This window comes from Amphichorda felina (assembly GCF_050947745.1).
Source record: "Amphichorda felina strain 45539 chromosome Unknown scaffold_1, whole genome shotgun sequence".
In the NCBI taxonomy this organism is placed as follows: Eukaryota; Fungi; Ascomycota; class Sordariomycetes; order Hypocreales; family Bionectriaceae; genus Amphichorda; species Amphichorda felina.
Window position 1 is genome coordinate 1618216 of NW_028145049.1, and position 17480 is coordinate 1635695.

Here is a 17480-nt window from a genome sequence, read left to right on the forward strand (position 1 = left end):
TAAAGCTTCCCAGCAGCGCGGACGCACCGTGACCTGACGCGAGTCGGTGCAGCTGGGACACCGGCAACTGCTTGGCGGCGTGCGATCTCCCTGGCCCACCTAGGCCTCGACTCTCGGAGCCTTCCACCCTTGTCACGCGATCCAACGAGTCTCCAGGACCTTTTTGGCCGCGAAGCTTCTCGTTGATAGGAATTCACAAAACCCGGCCTGAAAGGTCCAACAATAGGTACTACTATCCGATGGACAACAGCCAAGGAGAAGGCGGATCAGACATTCTGCAGGGATGGGCCTCGAGATGTATACCTAGAGGAGAAACCCCCGAACAACAACAAAGTCATCCATCATTTTACACAATGAGCCATGCATGAATTCTCTAGACACCGTGCTCTCAGGGTTGACTCGGTCTCTTCTGCCCGCACAGACCGCAAATGCCACAGTCTCCCGAGTTTCGATACGCGCTGTCTTTGCATGTCGCACCGGGACAGCGCCAGCAGTTTGGGGTGCCTTTAGGGTCTAAGACATTGGCACATAGACTGCACGTGACGGCCGCCGGTGGGTTGATAAACGAGCACATGGAGCAAGCAGCGGCTTCTTGGCCAGTGTTTTCTAGTATATGCCTTGTTGCTGGTGCTGAGTTTTCGGGTTCGGTCTTGATCCGGCGTGTGGTTAACTTCGGTGTCGGGTGGGGTATCCTTTCGGAGGTCGAAGAAGGTACAGGTGGAATGTTATCAAGGCCTCCAAAAGTGCTCCTGGGCTCCTTCTTAACAGAGCTTGTAGGGATATTCGTAGGCATGCTGCTAAGGGAGGGTTCTGGCGATTCGCGCTTGATCCCCTTGCGCCTGAAGACATTCTGGAGTTCCTCAAGCTCGTTCTTAGCCCCAGGATCATCCGGAGCCTCGTCCTCGCAGACCTTGACCATGCCCCTCCCTTTGCCATCGACGAGCCGTGCGCCGTCAACATCGATTGCGTCTTTCGAGTCCAGGTCAGGCCAGTCGCTGTCGTCGTAGTCACTCTCGCTTCCAGAAGCAGTCTCGTCCTCGTCCTTGACCGGCGCCTTGTCCCCCTTCTGCTGCTCGAAGCGCGCCAGCGCAGCGGCCGCCCTCAGCTCTCTGCCCCTCGCGCTCCCGGCGACCCTCGGCTTCGCCTGAACGCGCTTCCCCTTCTCCAGCTTCACCTTGACCTCGTCGTCGGCGCCCAGCGCAACGCCGTTCTTGCCAAACTTCTTCTGTATGCGCCGCTCCTTTCTCTCCTGGTAGCTCAGCGTCGGCCGGGCTTTGCGCTTCCGGCCGCGCGACCGGAACGTCCCGCCGCACAGGTGCTCGGGCAGGATCTCCCCCTCCCTGACGGTGTTCTTCTCCCACTGCCCCGTCGCCAGGGTCGCGCCGCGGCCCCAGATGCCGTCGCCCGTGTAGCCCCTGTCCCAGAGGGCGCGCATCTGGGCGGCGTAGGCGTTGCGCACGGCCCAGAAGGCGCGCGAGTGGTTCATCTGCTTGCAGTGGGCGAGCTCGTGCATCATGACCATCTGGACGTACTCAAAGGGCAGCCAGCGGCCCGAGGAGGGCGACCTGAGCACCAGCTGGATCACCTCACCGGCATTGAAGTTGCGGCCGACAAACTCGCGGTTGGCGGGGAACTCCTCGAGCGACATGACGTAGAGGTGGTGCTCTCGCATGACGGGGACTTTTTTTTAGGACGCAATATCAGTCAGCGCCTGTGCCTGGTGAATCTGGGTGGAGGAGGGGGGGGGGGCTCACGGCATTGTGCTGCTATCCTCTCGAGGAAGTCCTGGGCAATCTTCTCATCAGGCCCACTCAGGGGCTTGATGAAGACGATGTTGGCATTTGGCTGGGACTTTTTGGTGTTGAGCCTCTGAACGCCCCAGGGCATGATGGGCGGCCTGCAGGGCGTGCACGATGCAAGTTGTGTTGTTTGAGGTTGGACACGGATGCCAAGAACAGGATGGGAAAAAGTGGCGCTGGTGGCGAACCCCTGCTAGTGCTAGTAGTACTACTTCTGAAGTTCTGATTGCCTACCTTAGCAACAACTTAAGGTGGTGGCTTAAGCTTGGAGTTCGAGTCCCTGTTTCCCTTTTTGTTCCTTTCCCTTCCGTCTTGGCTCGAGATAGATAATGTGATAGCAACTATTCATTAGGCGGGCTCTGGTCCGGTCTCTTTCACTTTGAGCTGAAGTACGCACTGAGCTCATATGACACTATGGCACACACAGCCTGTGGGGATTGATACAGTACCAACAGCTAATGAGATGAGTTGGACCATAAGAGTTCGGATAATTACATAGTATGGATGGATACGTTTGGCCGCCTAGCTAATGCGCCGTACCCCGCACCTGATAGATACTTCAAGAGGGAAGTATTAATATATAGGTGGAAGTCGCAAAGGGTCAAACATATTCGTTGATGAACCCAAGTCGCAACCCATTGCTAGCTCAGACCCACTTATAATTATAATAATGTTACGTCTACCAAACGAACTTCTGCTAGATATTGCCACAGAGCTGGAGTTTGAGAGAGACATCAATGCACTAGCTCGAACAAACTGCCGCCTCTTTTCTTGCCTTGACTCCTTCCTATATTGCCGCAATACACAGCGGTCTAGCAGCTCAGCACTCCAATGGGCTGCTGTCTGCGGCCGAGAACAGACGATCAGGAAGGCCCTAGACTCCGGTGCGTCCGATATAGGCGAGGCGCTGGTATTATCCGCAGAGAACGGGCACGAGGGAGTGGCGGGGATTCTGCTCTCCACCTACAGCCCTGATGAGGATTGGGGGGCTAAGCACGGCCAAAGCGCGCTTAGGCAGGCCATTTTTATGGGGCACAAGTCCATCGTGAAGCTTATGCTAGACTCAGGAAAGGTCGAGATTGATTCGAGGGATGATCATGGCCGGACGCCCCTATCGCAAGCCGCGTTCGGGGGGCACGAGACTATAGTCAGGATGCTACTAGATACGGGAAAGGTCGAAATCGATTCGAGAGATGCGTGCAGCCGGACACCGCTATCATATGCCGCATCGAGGGGGTCTGAGCCCATTGTAAGGATGCTACTGGAGACGGGAAAGGTCGAAATCCATTTCAGAGATAGCTATGGCCGAACACCGCTATCCCAAGCCGCCACCGGGGGTTACGGGTCCATTGTCAGGCTGCTACTGAGGTAGACTTGCACAATTCCATATCCTTCTTACGGTATGCTCCTGGGTCTATGCACAACAGGTATATCATATCTCATTATTCATTATATCAACAACTCCTGCGCCTGCAACGACGCCCGGAGTTCCTGCCTCGCCTCGGCGTTGGCTATGGCCCCCTGAACAGCGCTCGTCAGGTCAACGTGGAACAGCGGTCTATTGGGGCTGCTGATCACGACTCCCTTGCGCTTGGGCATCGATGAGCCCTCTCCTGATTTCTCCGCGCCGTGGTCCGCGGAGGGGCTGGCGAGCTCTTCTGCCATCATGGGCTCCTCGGGCTCGTCCTCCACCACGGAAATAGCCACCCCCAACTCCTCATCCTTGGAGAGGGCTGGGTTCAGCAGCATCTCCCGCTCGTTTGCATCCTCTTCTGCCACGGCCGCGGCCGAGCTCTGGCCCCCAATCTCGGCCACGCTGAAGATGGATTTCCACCGGTGGTGAAGCCCGTCGCTAGGCTTGGTCGGCACGCCAAACCCACCGGCCACGAGGGCGCGCTTGGTCCACCTGTTGCTGATGCACGCTATGTGCCAGTCCACCACATCGGGGGACGCATACATGTCGAGCTGGTTCCGCACATCGATAAGTCGCTGGACCGAGGTGATGTCGACGTTGTTCACAGAGCTAAAGTCGAGGATGATGGCCTTGAGCGTTGGAAGCTCGTCGTCTGAGTATGGCTCCTGTGGCGACTTGGGTGATCTTCGAGGGCCCGGGTTGTTCCAGGGCCGGTCCCCTGGGCGCTCAAAGAGCTCAGGACTCGTCCGCCGAGTGCGCCCATAGATGAAGTCAATGAGGTAGTCAAGGGACGAGTTGGCGTTGGGGTAGTTGAAGCCCTCGGAGAATCGGTAGATGAAGATTCCGGGGTACGGGTTTCCAACGGCTACATCTGGGTTGGAGCCATCCCCGTGATCTAGGGGTAGGAAGACATTGCGAGCAGCGCTCGTGGACTGTTCCTGGAAGGTTCCGTACTGTCCCAGGACCTCCCTGTGATTATCCTTGATGACATGATCGCCCAGGACGGAGTGGACCTTGACCTTGCCCAGGAATTGGCCGCGGGCTTTCAGGATACGGTAGAGGAGTATGGCTGCTGACATGCCTACGGTCGTGTAGAGACCGTCTTCGATGTGCGTGAAGACGCTGACGACAACGCCCACGATGAAGATGAGGAACTCGACTGGGGACACCTTCCAGAATTGATACGCCGTATCTGGTGGTGTTATAAGGTCCCCGACAGCATGTGTGATGACTGCCGCCAGGCAGGCGCTCGGAATGAAGAAGAAGACACCAGTCAAGAAGTACGTAGCGAGTAGCACGATCACACCAGTGAAGATGCCAGCCGCCGGTGTTCTCACGCCTGCTTTGGAATTGATCGCCGTGCGGCTGAAGGACCCGGTCGAAGGGTAACCTCCCAGGAAAGGGCCCAGAATGTTGGTGACGCCGATGGCGACCATTTCCTGGGACGGGTCGATGGTATAATTGTTGACCCTGCCGAATGATTTGGCAATAGCAATGTGCTCAACTAGCATGACAATAACGGTAGCAGGGAGGTGAGAAGAAAACCTGTGGAGAAGATCGACGTCTACCTTGGGAACGCTGATATGTCGAAAGCCTGCCATGTAATCAGTTACTCGTCCCATATTGACGCCACGATGACTGGATCCCTACCTTGGGGAACATGGCCGAGGATATCAAACACCGGGTCGTCTCTTCGGTTTGTGTTGACCAAGTAGCTGGCTAGGGTATATAATAAAATCACTGCCACCGTCCTCATGGTGTTGATGAAGAATATCAGTCGTCGCCTTTTAGGGAAACGTGCCGCGGCCTTGGTTAGGGTGTTCCGGATAAAGTAGAGGATGAACAAGGCTGATAGCCCCAGGGCAGCATCAATCCTAGCCTCTGGAAGATGCTTTACGGTGTTGATGATGACCTTGTATGGGGAATCCCGATTGGAAAAGCCAGCAACTCCCAAAAGGGCAGGGAGCTGGCTCGCTGCTATGGCGATGGCAGAGCCAGTCATGAATGCGGACAGGCAGGTAATGGAGATGAGGTCGACAATCCAGCCCCAGCGGAGCAGGCCGATGACGAGGACAATGCACCCCGAGGCGACGGAGAGGGCAGAGGCAGCAGCGTGGGAAGAAATATTGGCGCCCGACTCTTGAACTGCGTGGACCACGTTCCCTACGAGGGTGGACAGGACGGCGACAGGACCAATGGAGATGTCCTTGGAGGTGCCGAATATCCAGTACAGCATGACGCCCATGAAGGACGAGTAGAGGCCGTACTGCGGGTCAAGCTTGGCCAGCATGGCATAGGCCATGCCCTGGGGGACGACGACGGCACCGATGGTGATACCGGCTACCATGTCTGATGCCAGCCACTGGAGGTTGTAGTGATGGACCCAGGAGAGGCAGGGGAGCAGCGACTTGGCATATTTAGCAACCTCGTCGGCGGAGGGCACCTGCTCGCGAAGCCACTCAGCAGATGTGGGAGGGCCCTCGATGAAAGCATGGCTGATATAGGCGGGACCGTCCTGGTTGATCTCACGATCGGTCTTGTCCAGGGTGATGCCCAGGAACCGGGCAAGCCCGTGGCCGACTACTGTCGCCGCACGAGTCATGTCTGGCTGGGACGATGATTGATGTTGACGAGGCTCCTTGCCACCCCGTGAGGTGATGTCTTGGATGGTCAACGGGCATTAGGTGGGGTCGAGGAGCAGCGCTGATCCGGTCGAGGACAGGGAACGATCGGCCATCGGGCTGTCGGCGACCTCGTGCAGATGTTTGATGAAGACATCGAAAACATCCCGCCGTCCATCATCCGTCACCCTGGAGCGATGGGCCGAATCTCGAAATGAGCGTCTGGTGGGGAGTCGGGCAATCGGGGAGTCGGGATCGCCCCCACCATCATAGATCGTGACATGGCTCCAAGATGACGTGCTCGTTTGCTCAATCCACCAAGGTGAAGTCGGTCAAGGTCAAGGTGGGACAGCCTCGGTGAGCGTGTCCAGGGGGGTTATCAGAGGCGCAAATGGAGCTTTGGCCCTCCTGATAATATGGGCTAAGAACCCAACTTTAAGCTCGATCCGAAAAGTTGACGTGCACGAGTCAATTGAGCAATTGAGTTTGGCGACGCGTAGAAGCGCGATGCGCGCTCTGCAGGTATTGCTGTGGTGTATGCAATACCTTACCTTATCACGCAGCTACGCAGCTACCCGTTCCAGCTCCAGCCTCCAGCTCCAGCCTCCAGCGTCTCTCTGTCAGGGCTCACCCTTCGACCAAACAACAACTACGAGTACTTACGAATACCTAAACAACTCCCTTCCCACCCAGATCATCGCCCGATTCTATAAGCCCCGTCTCTCTACTGCCATCCTCAAACATCCTAGTAGCCTGAGCCATGCCCAGCCCTACACGAGATCCCTTCCCGTCGCTCGCCTCGTCCTTCTACCACACCGACCTCCAGCCTCCGCCCTCACCACGCACCCACCGAGCCCTACGACGACTCCAATCTGCACATTCCCTCGGCGCCAGCAACAGAAACAGCGCTGCCGCCGCCTACAACCAGCCCTCGCTCATCTCGCAGCAGCGCCAGCGGGAGCAGCAGCAGCAGCAACAGCAACAGCAACAGCAACAGCAGCAGCAGCAGCCCAATGGCTCTCCCCCGAGAGGCCGCGGCGCACAGCGGGCGCGGGCGAATAGTGACGCCACGCCGCCCCTTGTGCACCAGATGAATGCCCTCACCGCGACGAAGCGCTCAGGGAACAGGAAGCCCGTCTTTTCGCACGGCCACCTCTCCTTGGGCCAGATTATACGCGACGGCCCCGCCGATGGAGACTACCTGGGTGCCCTCGAGAGTGCGAGGTGGAAGGTCATTGATGAGGGAGTCAAGAGTGCCGAAGATGGAATGGTTGGTTACATATTGCAACGATATTGTCTTGTGTGCGCAGGCATCTGACATTGCACAGTCAACCGTCAGGATATACGTGTGGTTGGTGCTCCTCGACGCCCCCATCCTCTCCACAGACGACTACCTCGCCCTCATCCACCGCGGCGCATCACCCGCCTACTCCAAGATCCGCAACGACACCTTCCGCACCCTCACCACCGACCCTCTCTTCCGACGCCGCGTCAGCGAGGCCAGCCTGATTCGACTCCTCAATGCTATCGCCTGGAAGCTCCATGATGCCAAGGAGGAGGAACGTCAGTTCCTCCCGCTGAGCTTCGGGGGGAGGTCGTCCATGGCTCGCATGAGTCTAGCTAGCGTCGCCTCTGAGAGCTCACAGAACAGTACGCGAGGCCCCGTTTCCTCCCCACAATATTCATGCTTGTGCTGACACTGCCCAGAATCTGGCACCGGTCCAGAACCAGGCGTCTACGTCCAGGGTATGAACGTCCTCGCTGCCCCCTTTCTCTACGCCGCCCGCAGCGAGGCCGAGGCCTTTGTCGCGTTCCACTCCCTCCTCACCCGCGAGTGCCCCGGGTACATCCGCGGCGCTATGGACGGCGTCCACCGCGGGCTCGCCCTCGTCGACAAGGTCCTGGCCATTGTCGATCCCAAGCTTGCCATGCACCTCACGGCCAAAGGGCTCTCTGCCGAGATCTATGCCTTCCCCTCGGTGTTGACCCTCTGCGCATGCACACCCCCGCTGCCCGAGGTGCTGCGTCTCTGGGACTTCCTCTTTGCCTACGGGCCGCACCTGAATATCGTCTGTATCGTGGCTCAGCTGACCATTATGCGGTCGCAAATCCTCGAGTCGCCAAGGTACGTCCACTAGAGAGTGAGCCCGTCCTACTCCATGCCCAGAAGTTAATTCATCCTTGCAGTCCCAACAAAGTCTTGCGGTCCTTTCCGCAGCTCAATGCCGATCTAGTCAAGAGTGTCACTATCAGCATTATCAAGAAGATACCGGACGACGTGTATGCCGAGATCGTGAAACACGCACTATGATCTTGAGATACGGTGTAGATATTACCTACTACCTCAAAGGACCAGGATACGACCCATCTTGGATAACCCTCTCCTCATGCCAGGGTATTCCGATACGTTAATATTTCTATGATAAAACCTATCATGAAGGAGCCAGTCAGACGACATTGCGGCATCAAGAGCCAGGGAACTGACAAATGGATAAAAAAGATTAGTACCTACGTCTTCACCGACAACAAGCCTGCCAAAATATGGCTTTGTATCGGCCAGGCTAGGTCAACAACGGAACGACACCCTACCGGAGATCATGCTAAACTTCAATGGCCGGGTAACGTCTGATGATAACGGGGTCTCGCCCTCTGGCAAGAGGCGGTGGCTATGACAACCAAAGTAACAATTGGGGTTGCCGAGTCTGGTGGGTAAAAGTTCGAGGACGCAAAATGAGCCTCCAGGCCTATCAATGCCCAGGGCATGGGATATCATGAGACGGGAACATGTACAATAACGAAATACGCAGGTTATGAGAGAAATGAATCACTTGTTATGACAATTGAGGAGACTATAATGAACTTGGAAAGAAACCAACCGCCCGCCATCCTGTGGGGGGCGTTCGGTGAAGGGTAGAAATGAAGGAGCAGGTATGCTAGGTATCTGATGCTCTTGCTCCACCGGTAACCGTCGGCAGAGCCAAATCCCAACGCCAATATAGAATGCTGGAGGTGTGCCACGCCATGCACTGCTCTACTCTATGCCAGACCAGCTGCGCCGCTCTTTGCTCTCGTGTCTCTTCATCCGTCTCTCTAGTGACTCCAACCCTCGTCTCCCATAGGTTTTTGGGGGTCCCAGTTCATCCATGCTCATCTATCGCGTCTCATGCGTCTTCTTGGCTCATCAAATCCACACAAACAAAACGGAAGAAAAAAAAATTCAAGCATTCAGGTTCATTTTCACAGCACTCGTCCATGTCTCAACCCGTATTCATCTCCTCGGGCGCGGGTGCGGCGAGCTGTTATCGCCATACAAATGGCGTACAGCTCAGGTAGTTCACCTCAAGCGCTGCGAGTCCAGCACATGACACTAGTTATGCTCCACCATATTGGCGAGCGGGAGATTGCAACCCCGTGACTAGGATCTGCTGCGTCTTAGGTGTAAACTGCGGGCAACATGTATCCCAACAAACTTGACCTGGCAGGAGTCTCCGCACCGGATTTTGAGACAAATTGTGCGTCAGTAATCACCTTCCAGGACAGCCTCGGTCGAACAAATGATTCGCATAGGCAAAGCTTGCCCCGACCTTTTGTTGGCCACGGGACTGAGTCCGATGCTACCAACCGTCCCCATGACCGGGAGCCCCACACGGTAGAGAGCCAGGTTCCCGGGTCGATGGCGAGAATGCGTCACTGCTCAGTACGCGGGGCACCCCCCCTGCGCGCGGTGGAAGGCGTTGGAGAAAAATTCCTGCATCGCCGTGTAGTGGAAGAGGATGCCGCCAAGCACGGCCGCATGCCAGAGGTTGTGGCTACCGCCAATGTAGTCGAACCAGCCAGGGCACCATCTCTCCGGGATCTTGCTTGCGTAGACGATGGCGCCCCCAAAGTACACCATTACCGACTTGAAGATGGGGGAGTAGAAGTCGTAGACAAACTCGGACCCGTGGGTGTAGTGGAGCTGCAAGATTGGCATGAAGCCCGTCAGGGCGAGGCCGACGTAGAAGGCGACGCGGGCCCAGGCCATATCTGCGCCGTTGAATCGCGGGTGCCACGGCAGGACAACTCCGCCAATTCCCAGAAAGGCCGACGCGCCCATGTAGGTGTATCGGCTGTAGGGGTCGCAGTAAAAGGCAGTATACTCGGTCGTCATGATGGAGGCGGCGATGAGCAGGGAGATGCCCGTGTAGTCGACGCAGGCATACATGGACATGGCATCCACATCAGCCACAGCATTCATGGTGTGCCAGACAGTCGAGCAGACAAGGGTGAAGCAAGCCATGACGAAGAAGACGCCAGCAACGAAGACGTCACTCTTGGAACTCAGAGAGAAGTTGGCGCTGCTGGGGTAGAAGTACAAGGCGACGGAAAGGACTAGGACCAGCCCGATGACGTGGGACCAGATGTTGACCAACTCGTTCGAGAGGTTGAAAGCCGACCGGACAGCCTCCAGCTTGGATTCTGTGAAGCGGTATCCCTTCTTGATGTGCGGGTTGTTTCTCCATGGGGTGGGGAGATCCTCGTAGACCAGGAGGCCGGTGTCCTTTGCCTGCAGAATGGCCATCTGGATGTGCTCCTCGAGCGAGTAGACAGCAGAGCGAGCGCGCTCAATTCCTTCGTCGACGACTTCCCGGGCTCGCTCGATGCTCTCGTTGGCCACACGTCGGCCCTCGTCCATGAACGCCTCGGCAGCGTTGGCCGCGTTGGCCAGGCTGCGCTCCCGCAGCTTATAGGCGCGGTTCTCAAAGTCGGAGAGCATGGTCTCGAGCAGGTCGATGCCGACGTGTGCCTTCTCGTTGAGAGACTCGGCAGCCTCGAGGGTCTCCTGGTAGCGGGTTTCCAGCGTCTCGACCATGACGTGCAGGCGGCGGCGGCCTTCGCCGAGGACTTCTTCGGAGGCCTGGGAGCATCGTGTGCGCACGGCTTGCAGGGTGGAGAAGGCTCGGGAGAAGCTGGAATCCTTGCTGAAGTCGCTGTAGTTCTCGAGGAATTCGAGGCGGCGCTCCAGTTCGGTGAGGAACAGGTCGACCTTCAACAAAAGGCCCTCCTCGCCCTCCATGATATGACCGACGATGGACTTCCGCCTGGGGATGAAAAAGGAGTGGCGTCGTCTCCGGGCGGGTTCGGCGCCGGGTCGCAGGTCCGAGCCGGACGACGAGGCTATAGCGTCGTCATCTTGGACACTGCAGGCGCAGGCCGAAGTGAGCGCGGTGGTTACGTCGCTCATGATGTGTGAGGGCCACGAGGGTCGCGAGGGTTCATGGAGGCCTCAGTCGACAGCTGGTTACGGACGGAAGTTCGGGGGAGTCGGGGAGACGGGGACTGAGTCGTGAGTCCCGTGGCAAGGAGATCTTGTTGGGCTGGCGGGCCAGATGTCGGTTCCATAAGCAGCACGGGCGGGGACGGGGACCTCGGGGTGGACCAATTGGGTGAGGTCGGTGATTTGCGCTCCACGGGTTGGGCGGGCAATTTTGGGCACGTCGCAAATCGGATCAACGGGGGATAGTTTGCCGAGTTTTCCTCAGTCGCTACTGTCACCTGTGGTGGTTTCTCGCCTGGTCAGGCAGCGTTTCCGTTGCCCCCGGCGGTGATGTTAATGACGGAGGTTTGTGAGGGGGGATGGGAAAAGAAGGCACAGCCAGGTGATGTGAAGATGAAAGACTTGGCCACCTAGAAATGGAAGGCGCAGGAGTGTTCGACGTCGACGGGAGGTCTATCCGTACTGGGCTGCTGAGTATTAGCGCTGGAGGCGATGGGGTGCCAAGAGCCGCGATGGGCGGCTTGGCAGCCAAGCATTGGTTGCCCGACTCCAGGCTCGCAAGCCTGAACTTGCAGGGTCTGAATCTCCTCACAGTCGGGTTAAGGAGAGGCCAATCTGTGCCAATCACGCACCGTCTTGGGCTCGTGGGGGGCGACTAACACTGCTAGGGCCCGAGGGGTTTGACCCAACATTGGGAAGTTCACCATCACCTGACGAAAAGATGATGAATGTGCCCAAAATGTGAGGATCAACCTATTAATACGTACTTCTCGAACGAAGGTTGTACTATGGAGATTCGAGAATCCCATCACGCCTTGTTGAACTTGGCACGAACACGAGCAGGTACTTCGTACGCACCGAGTGTTATTCCTTCAATGTGTCACGTGACCCCATGCATTACCTCCTCAAAGCTGGAAGCTAATTACGTACGTAGTACCTTCCTAACTTACCTACCCTATAACGAAACCTGCCATTACCACAGTTCATCAACACTGATGTAATCTCTCTCAGATCACTGGCACTATCGTGGTAGTGGCGGCTCTTCGTCTATTCATGGAAAATATAATGTACAATGCCTGCGACTAGCCTCGGGTTGATACGTTCGCTAGTGTCTGCTGGTCTTCGAACACACAATGCATCCACCTCGATTGAACAGAGCACATTGTTTACACACCAAGAGGGATACGCCGCTCTGTCATTTAGAACGGCCAAACTATCACCATTTCACCCTCTAACCAAGCATCTCTCAAATATTTATTTTCTTTTCTAGTAGGATAGTAGATACATTTCCACGCGGGGCAGAAAGACGAGGCAGTTTCCAGGCCCGTCTACCTACCCCTGCACGTCGGGGACCATGCATGCTGCAGTTTTGCGCCACCATGGAGCAACTAGCAACTACGAGGTATTATATGTATTACCAACATATAAGTATGTACGAATGTTGGGGAGAGGTGCCCTTCGTTGACAGGGCACTTCTCGCCAGCAACTTTGTGCATCAGGGAGAGTCCAGTCACTGGTACCAACGATGTTATCATACCGCCCTTTGGAACAGCTGCAGTCTGAGATCAGGCTTGTTCGCTTTAAATTTGCTTCTGAACCAAGCACCCACGACTCAGACAGCACATCAATCCAACTCGAACTCCGCCACGCATCCTTGGACGACAGCGATACTCGCTACGCAGCGCTCTCCTACGTCTGGGGCGATGCCACTGATTATCGCGAGATATACGTCAACGATAGCGTCTTCCGCATCGGCCGGAACCTACACGATGCACTTTTCCAGCTACGCCGGATGGATGTCTCGTCCTGGCTGTGGATTGATTCTATATGCATCCAGCAGTCCGACATTGAGGAGAAGACGTGGCAGGTCAGCCTGATGCGCTCCGTCTTCAGCCTGGCCGAGATGGTGTATATATGGCTCGGTCCTGGCTGTCCAGCGACGGATAAGGCCATGGAATTCATATCCCGCATTGGTCCTCGGGCACTGTCTGCCGGAGCACTCGATCTCAAAACATACTCTACTTACGATGGTCCATTTTTGCAATCTGTTAAAGCAAAATATGATTCTTTCAAACACAAGGGAGGTGAAGGCCAGAGAGAAAACCAAGAAGAATCTGAATTAGTACATTTTGTCATTGACCTTTATGAAGAGAAGGGCCTGCATAGCAGAACTTGGGGATATTCAGAAAGCAATGAGGACCTAATTAAAGGTATTGATACACTCATGCTGAAGGGCTATTGGCACAGAATCTGGATCATTCAAGAGGTTGCTCTTGGCCGAGAAGCCACCATCATTTGCGGAGTTAAAAGCACGGGACTCGATGAATTTGATGCAGTTCTGACCGCAATTGAATATTGCATGCGTTCAAACCCCAAGTCCTTGAATGCAGATTCTCGTACCTTTGCAAGAGCACTGTCGGGAAACTTTTACGAGAGCACAGCAATGCTTGCGAGGCGTTTTCACCAGCGGGGTTTAGACGGACGAGAAATTCGCCTGGGGGACATTCTTGTCCAGAAGGGTGCTCTAAGCCGTCCACACTACTCTGCCACCGACCCTAGGGACATCGTCTTTGGAATCCTGGGTCTCGTTTCAGAAGATCAGAAGCTGGGCCTGGTGGTAGATTACGGAATGACTGTCGATCAAGTCTTCTGTAAACTGACCAAAGCCCTGTATCGCCAGAGGCCCAACTATTTTTGTTTGGACAGCTGCACCCCAAGAGAACACCAAGAGGCGGATGACCACACTCCCTCCTGGGTACCAGATTGGGTACAAATGGGAAGATATGGCCTTGGGGTGTACCCTATCAATCACTACTCACGATTCCACGCCGCTTCCCCTTCTGTCGCGTGGACAAGAAAGCCAGCGACTTCGGCACAGCATTCTCAAGACGATGACCTGAGGGTCCTCCGGTGTCGCGGCTGTGTTGTTGATACCATTGCCGCGGTCATGGATCCGCCTCGTTGGATTAAGTCGACTGAGTGGATGGCCTCGAGAATTGCCGATGCACAAACATGGTTGTCCTCCATCATTAGATTCACGGAATTGGGGCCCGAAGCAGGACCAACTGAAGATCATGTCTGGCGCACCATCATGAATGGGCTAATGCATGACAGGCGTAGCCGAAACCCGGACGGCAAAACCCTCGATGAGCAGAGATCATCGGTGCTTCGCAAGGTCATGCGAGGAGAGCCCATTGATACTGACCAGTTATCGGAAGAACAGGAAGAGTACATAAGAAATGGTTTATACTGGATTAGGGCGCGTAACCCCGAGCACGATCTCAATGACCACCTCGAGTTTCTGAGAACGTCCTTCACAAATTCATTAGGGGCTAGCAGCCGCGAACGGACTCTGTTCAAGACAGAGAAGACTATGTTGGGGATGGGGCATGTGGCAATCCGAACGGGTGATATCGTTACCTTGATGGAGGGTCTTCCGTCGCCCATCATCCTAAGGCCGCGCGGCGAGGACAAGGGGGGAGGTTTCACATTTGTGGGCGATGCGTACGTCGATGGTATCATGTATGGGGAGTTTCTGGAGACGCACCCAACCTGGAGGGACTTTGAGATTTACTAGGGCCTACTTTTGTCAGGAGTCGGGGTGGAAGATGAACAGAGTGAAGAGGTGTGCCTGGATCGTAACTGCACTTTAAAAAGGGCGGGTTCACTAGTAGATAGAAGCAAACACTACTAAGAGAGGGGTGACACTGTTGATCTCTTCAGGTTCTAAGTGACGGTTGTCGTGACGTTGTGTCTTGAGCAACTGGCCCCTGGTCACGTGGGCACCCCCTTTGACAACCACTCCCGACACTTTATTTATAGACGACTCTTAAAGTAATTGCCACAGCTCAACCGACAACTGAAGTCTAATGTATCGTGTGGGCCTGGCATTCTCCTGACCACTATCGGAACCTCCTATATAAGTAGGTTTAGTTGACCTGCTGATACATACGACCATACCCAGTGGAAAATACGGGATCCCGTCCGCTCTCCCAGAGTCAAGCCGCTGAGGGGCTGATTAGTAGTTGGGTCGGTGACGACCAGCGAATACCGGCTGTTGTATGTTTTTTTTCCTTTCTAGTACAGGTAAATCTGTTAGACTTATAACCCCTTACTCCGCGTATGATTCCCACATACGACCATACCTAGTGGAAAATACGGGATCCCGTCCGCTCTCCCAGAGTCAAGCCGCTAAGGGGCTGATTAGTAGTTGGGTCGGTGACGACCAGCGAATACCGGCTGTTGTATGTTTTTTTTGATCATTTTTTATTTATTTTTTATCATCATCAGGCGAAACAGGACGTAGGTTTGCACGAAGCTCTGAACTGGAGGGCAAAGCATAGGTAGCTTCCAGATCTGCTTCCCTATTGGGGAAAATAACTACCCCAAACGGCTCAGCTCGAGTGGTAATTGGTGGGATTTTTTTTTGGGTTTTTCTGCCACACTGTAAGAGGTGCTAGTGACCTCACCGTACAGCTCCTGCCTTGATAGTATGAGATGCAGGTACCTCAATGTAAAGGCAAGAGACAGATACGCTGGTCCTCGTTTTGCCTCACGTCCTTCCTTGCAGCAGCGCAGTGGTGCAACAACAGGCAGGCAGGCTTTGCTGCGAGGACCAAACTCATGAAGCTAAGTATAAAGGAGGATGGCGTTAGAGGCAGAGTAGTCAATCATGCACGCATTAATTTCCAACATTGGCTAGGTGAGACTCTGCTAGATGACAGATTGGAAGTCTGATATTATGAAGGCCGGGCCTGGTCTTCTTCTAGAAGCGCGTGTCTCGACTGAATATTAGCGGTCCCGGCCTTATCTGCCTTGCTCTTGGCAAAGGGGAGCCGGCCGTTGGTCTCGTGGAACTTGAGGAGGAAGAAACCAGACGCGACCGCAATCCAGTAAACGTTGTACGAGATGACGGAGCCGTACGTGGCCGAGTTGTTCCAGCCGAAAATGGCGTTGAAGACGCCCCAGCCGCCGCCACCGTTGAGCTGTGGGCTGCAGCACTATAGTTGTGAACGCTTGATCAGCACGCACTCCTTGGACCCTTCTTATTCGTGGACCAAGCCCGGTTCGGCAGAGTCAGTACTCACATTGACGTGCCACACACTCCGGTCAATATCGTAGGAGCCGGGTCCGCTTCCCAGCTCGGCCGCGTCGCCCCCGACAAGGTTGTTCCATTCCTGGGCCTCGAAGAACCACACGCCTCGGGAGAAGAGCCCCGCTGCTACCAGGTAGAGGAAGCAGGTCGAGACGACGAGGAAGGCCTGGATGCTGGCCAGCGAGCCACACCTAGATCGATCGGTTCGCATTAGCAGAGCTTTTTTTTTTCTTCTTCAACCCATTTCTCAGGGGGTAGTGAGAGTGCGCCTTACTTGTAGATTATATATCCCACGAGGGCGCCCACGATCAAGCCGACGACGACGGGCAGAGGAATGGCAGTGGGGCTCGCGGTGAACGAGACGCCGGCAATGAACACAACGCCCTCGACACCCTCGCGCAGGATGGTGATGAAGGGCAGGAAGAACATGGCGTACTTCTCAAACCACCTCTTCACGCGGTTCCCCGCGGTGGCGCCCTGGACGGGGGCCTCGAGGGCCCTGGCCAGCTTGACGCGCCACTTCTCCTGCAGGCGGCCGATGCGCAGCAGGGCGAAGCCCATGAGGGTGATGATGACGGCGGCGAGGATGCAGAAGGAGCCCTCGTAGTAGTACTCGTGGGCGGCCCAGGCGTCGCGGCCCACGGTGTAGAAGACGCCGATGATGGCGCCGGCGATGACGAGGCAGATGAAGAACCCAAGGCCAGTGCCCAGCCAGACCTAGGGGGGGAGATTGGGTGTGTCAGATATGAGAGCTGGTTGATGGGGATGGAATGGGGAAAGGGTGAGAGTCGCGATTACCTGCTTGCACAGCTTCTTGTAGACCTTGGCATCTCGATTGGGCCCGTCCAGGGTCTGCTTGAGAAAGGCCAGCAGCACGGAGACGATGATGGCCGTCTCGAGGGTCTCGCGGAAGACGACGAGGAAGATGGGGACCGAAAAGACGTTGGGGGCCATTATTGCTCCAGGTGTCTTGCAGACCTCGGGGAAGACGGGAGGCGAGTAGTGTTGAAATGTGCTCGATTAAAAAGTTAAAACATATAAAAAAAAATAAAAAGGCTCAAATCCAGACCGGGATAATACGGTGAGTCGGAGACTACATGTGCATAGTACAGGACATGAGAAGCTGTGCAGAGCTTGACGATGCTGGCGCTCTTGGAGTCGGGTCGGGGGGAACACGCGGGGGGAACAAGCGAGGAGAGACACTATCAATCTAATCAGTCTGGTCCCACGGAACACGTTCTCTCGGGTCCAGACCGGCCCCCTGACGGCCCATCTTCCTGGCTGGCTCGGATGC

General features: G+C 55.6%; 6 protein-coding genes across 6 annotated transcripts; 2 read left to right on the top strand and 4 right to left on the bottom strand.

Moving 5' to 3' along the window:
- Nucleotides 1-388: 388 nt before the first annotated feature.
- Nucleotides 389-1887, bottom strand: ACO1O0_000522 (WLM domain-containing protein; the record flags this gene model as incomplete). Its single annotated transcript, XM_083190021.1, has 2 exons — nt 389-1680; nt 1755-1887. The coding sequence occupies 2 exons, from the start codon at nt 1885-1887 to the stop codon at nt 389-391; spliced, it is 1425 nt and encodes a 474-aa protein (XP_083053880.1).
- Nucleotides 1888-3248: 1361 nt separating this feature from the next.
- On the bottom strand, nt 3249-5815 carry ACO1O0_000523 (sulfate transporter family-domain-containing protein; the record flags this gene model as incomplete). The annotated part of the gene is made up of 2 exons (XM_083190022.1): nt 3249-4807; nt 4864-5815. 2 exons carry the CDS (start codon nt 5813-5815, stop codon nt 3249-3251), a joined length of 2511 nt encoding a protein of 836 aa, XP_083053881.1.
- Nucleotides 5816-6594: 779 nt separating this feature from the next.
- cdc16 (rab-GTPase-TBC domain-containing protein) lies at nt 6595-8145 on the top strand (the record flags this gene model as incomplete). The annotated part of the gene is made up of 4 exons (XM_083190023.1): nt 6595-7104; nt 7163-7484; nt 7542-7959; nt 8022-8145. 4 exons carry the CDS (start codon nt 6595-6597, stop codon nt 8143-8145), a joined length of 1374 nt encoding a protein of 457 aa, XP_083053882.1.
- Nucleotides 8146-9528: 1383 nt separating this feature from the next.
- Nucleotides 9529-11058, bottom strand: IZH3 (hemolysin-III related-domain-containing protein; the record flags this gene model as incomplete). The annotated part of the gene is made up of 1 exon (XM_083190024.1): nt 9529-11058. The coding sequence occupies one exon, from the start codon at nt 11056-11058 to the stop codon at nt 9529-9531; it is 1530 nt and encodes a 509-aa protein (XP_083053883.1).
- A 1558-nt stretch (nt 11059-12616) lies between these two features.
- On the top strand, nt 12617-14668 carry ACO1O0_000526 (uncharacterized protein; the record flags this gene model as incomplete). Its single annotated transcript, XM_083190025.1, has 2 exons — nt 12617-12999; nt 14206-14668. 2 exons carry the CDS (start codon nt 12617-12619, stop codon nt 14666-14668), a joined length of 846 nt encoding a protein of 281 aa, XP_083053884.1.
- A 1162-nt stretch (nt 14669-15830) lies between these two features.
- On the bottom strand, nt 15831-17140 carry FTR1 (FTR1 family protein; the record flags this gene model as incomplete). The annotated part of the gene is made up of 4 exons (XM_083190026.1): nt 15831-16076; nt 16179-16377; nt 16461-16903; nt 16985-17140. 4 exons carry the CDS (start codon nt 17138-17140, stop codon nt 15831-15833), a joined length of 1044 nt encoding a protein of 347 aa, XP_083053885.1.
- Nucleotides 17141-17480: the final 340 nt, after the last annotated feature.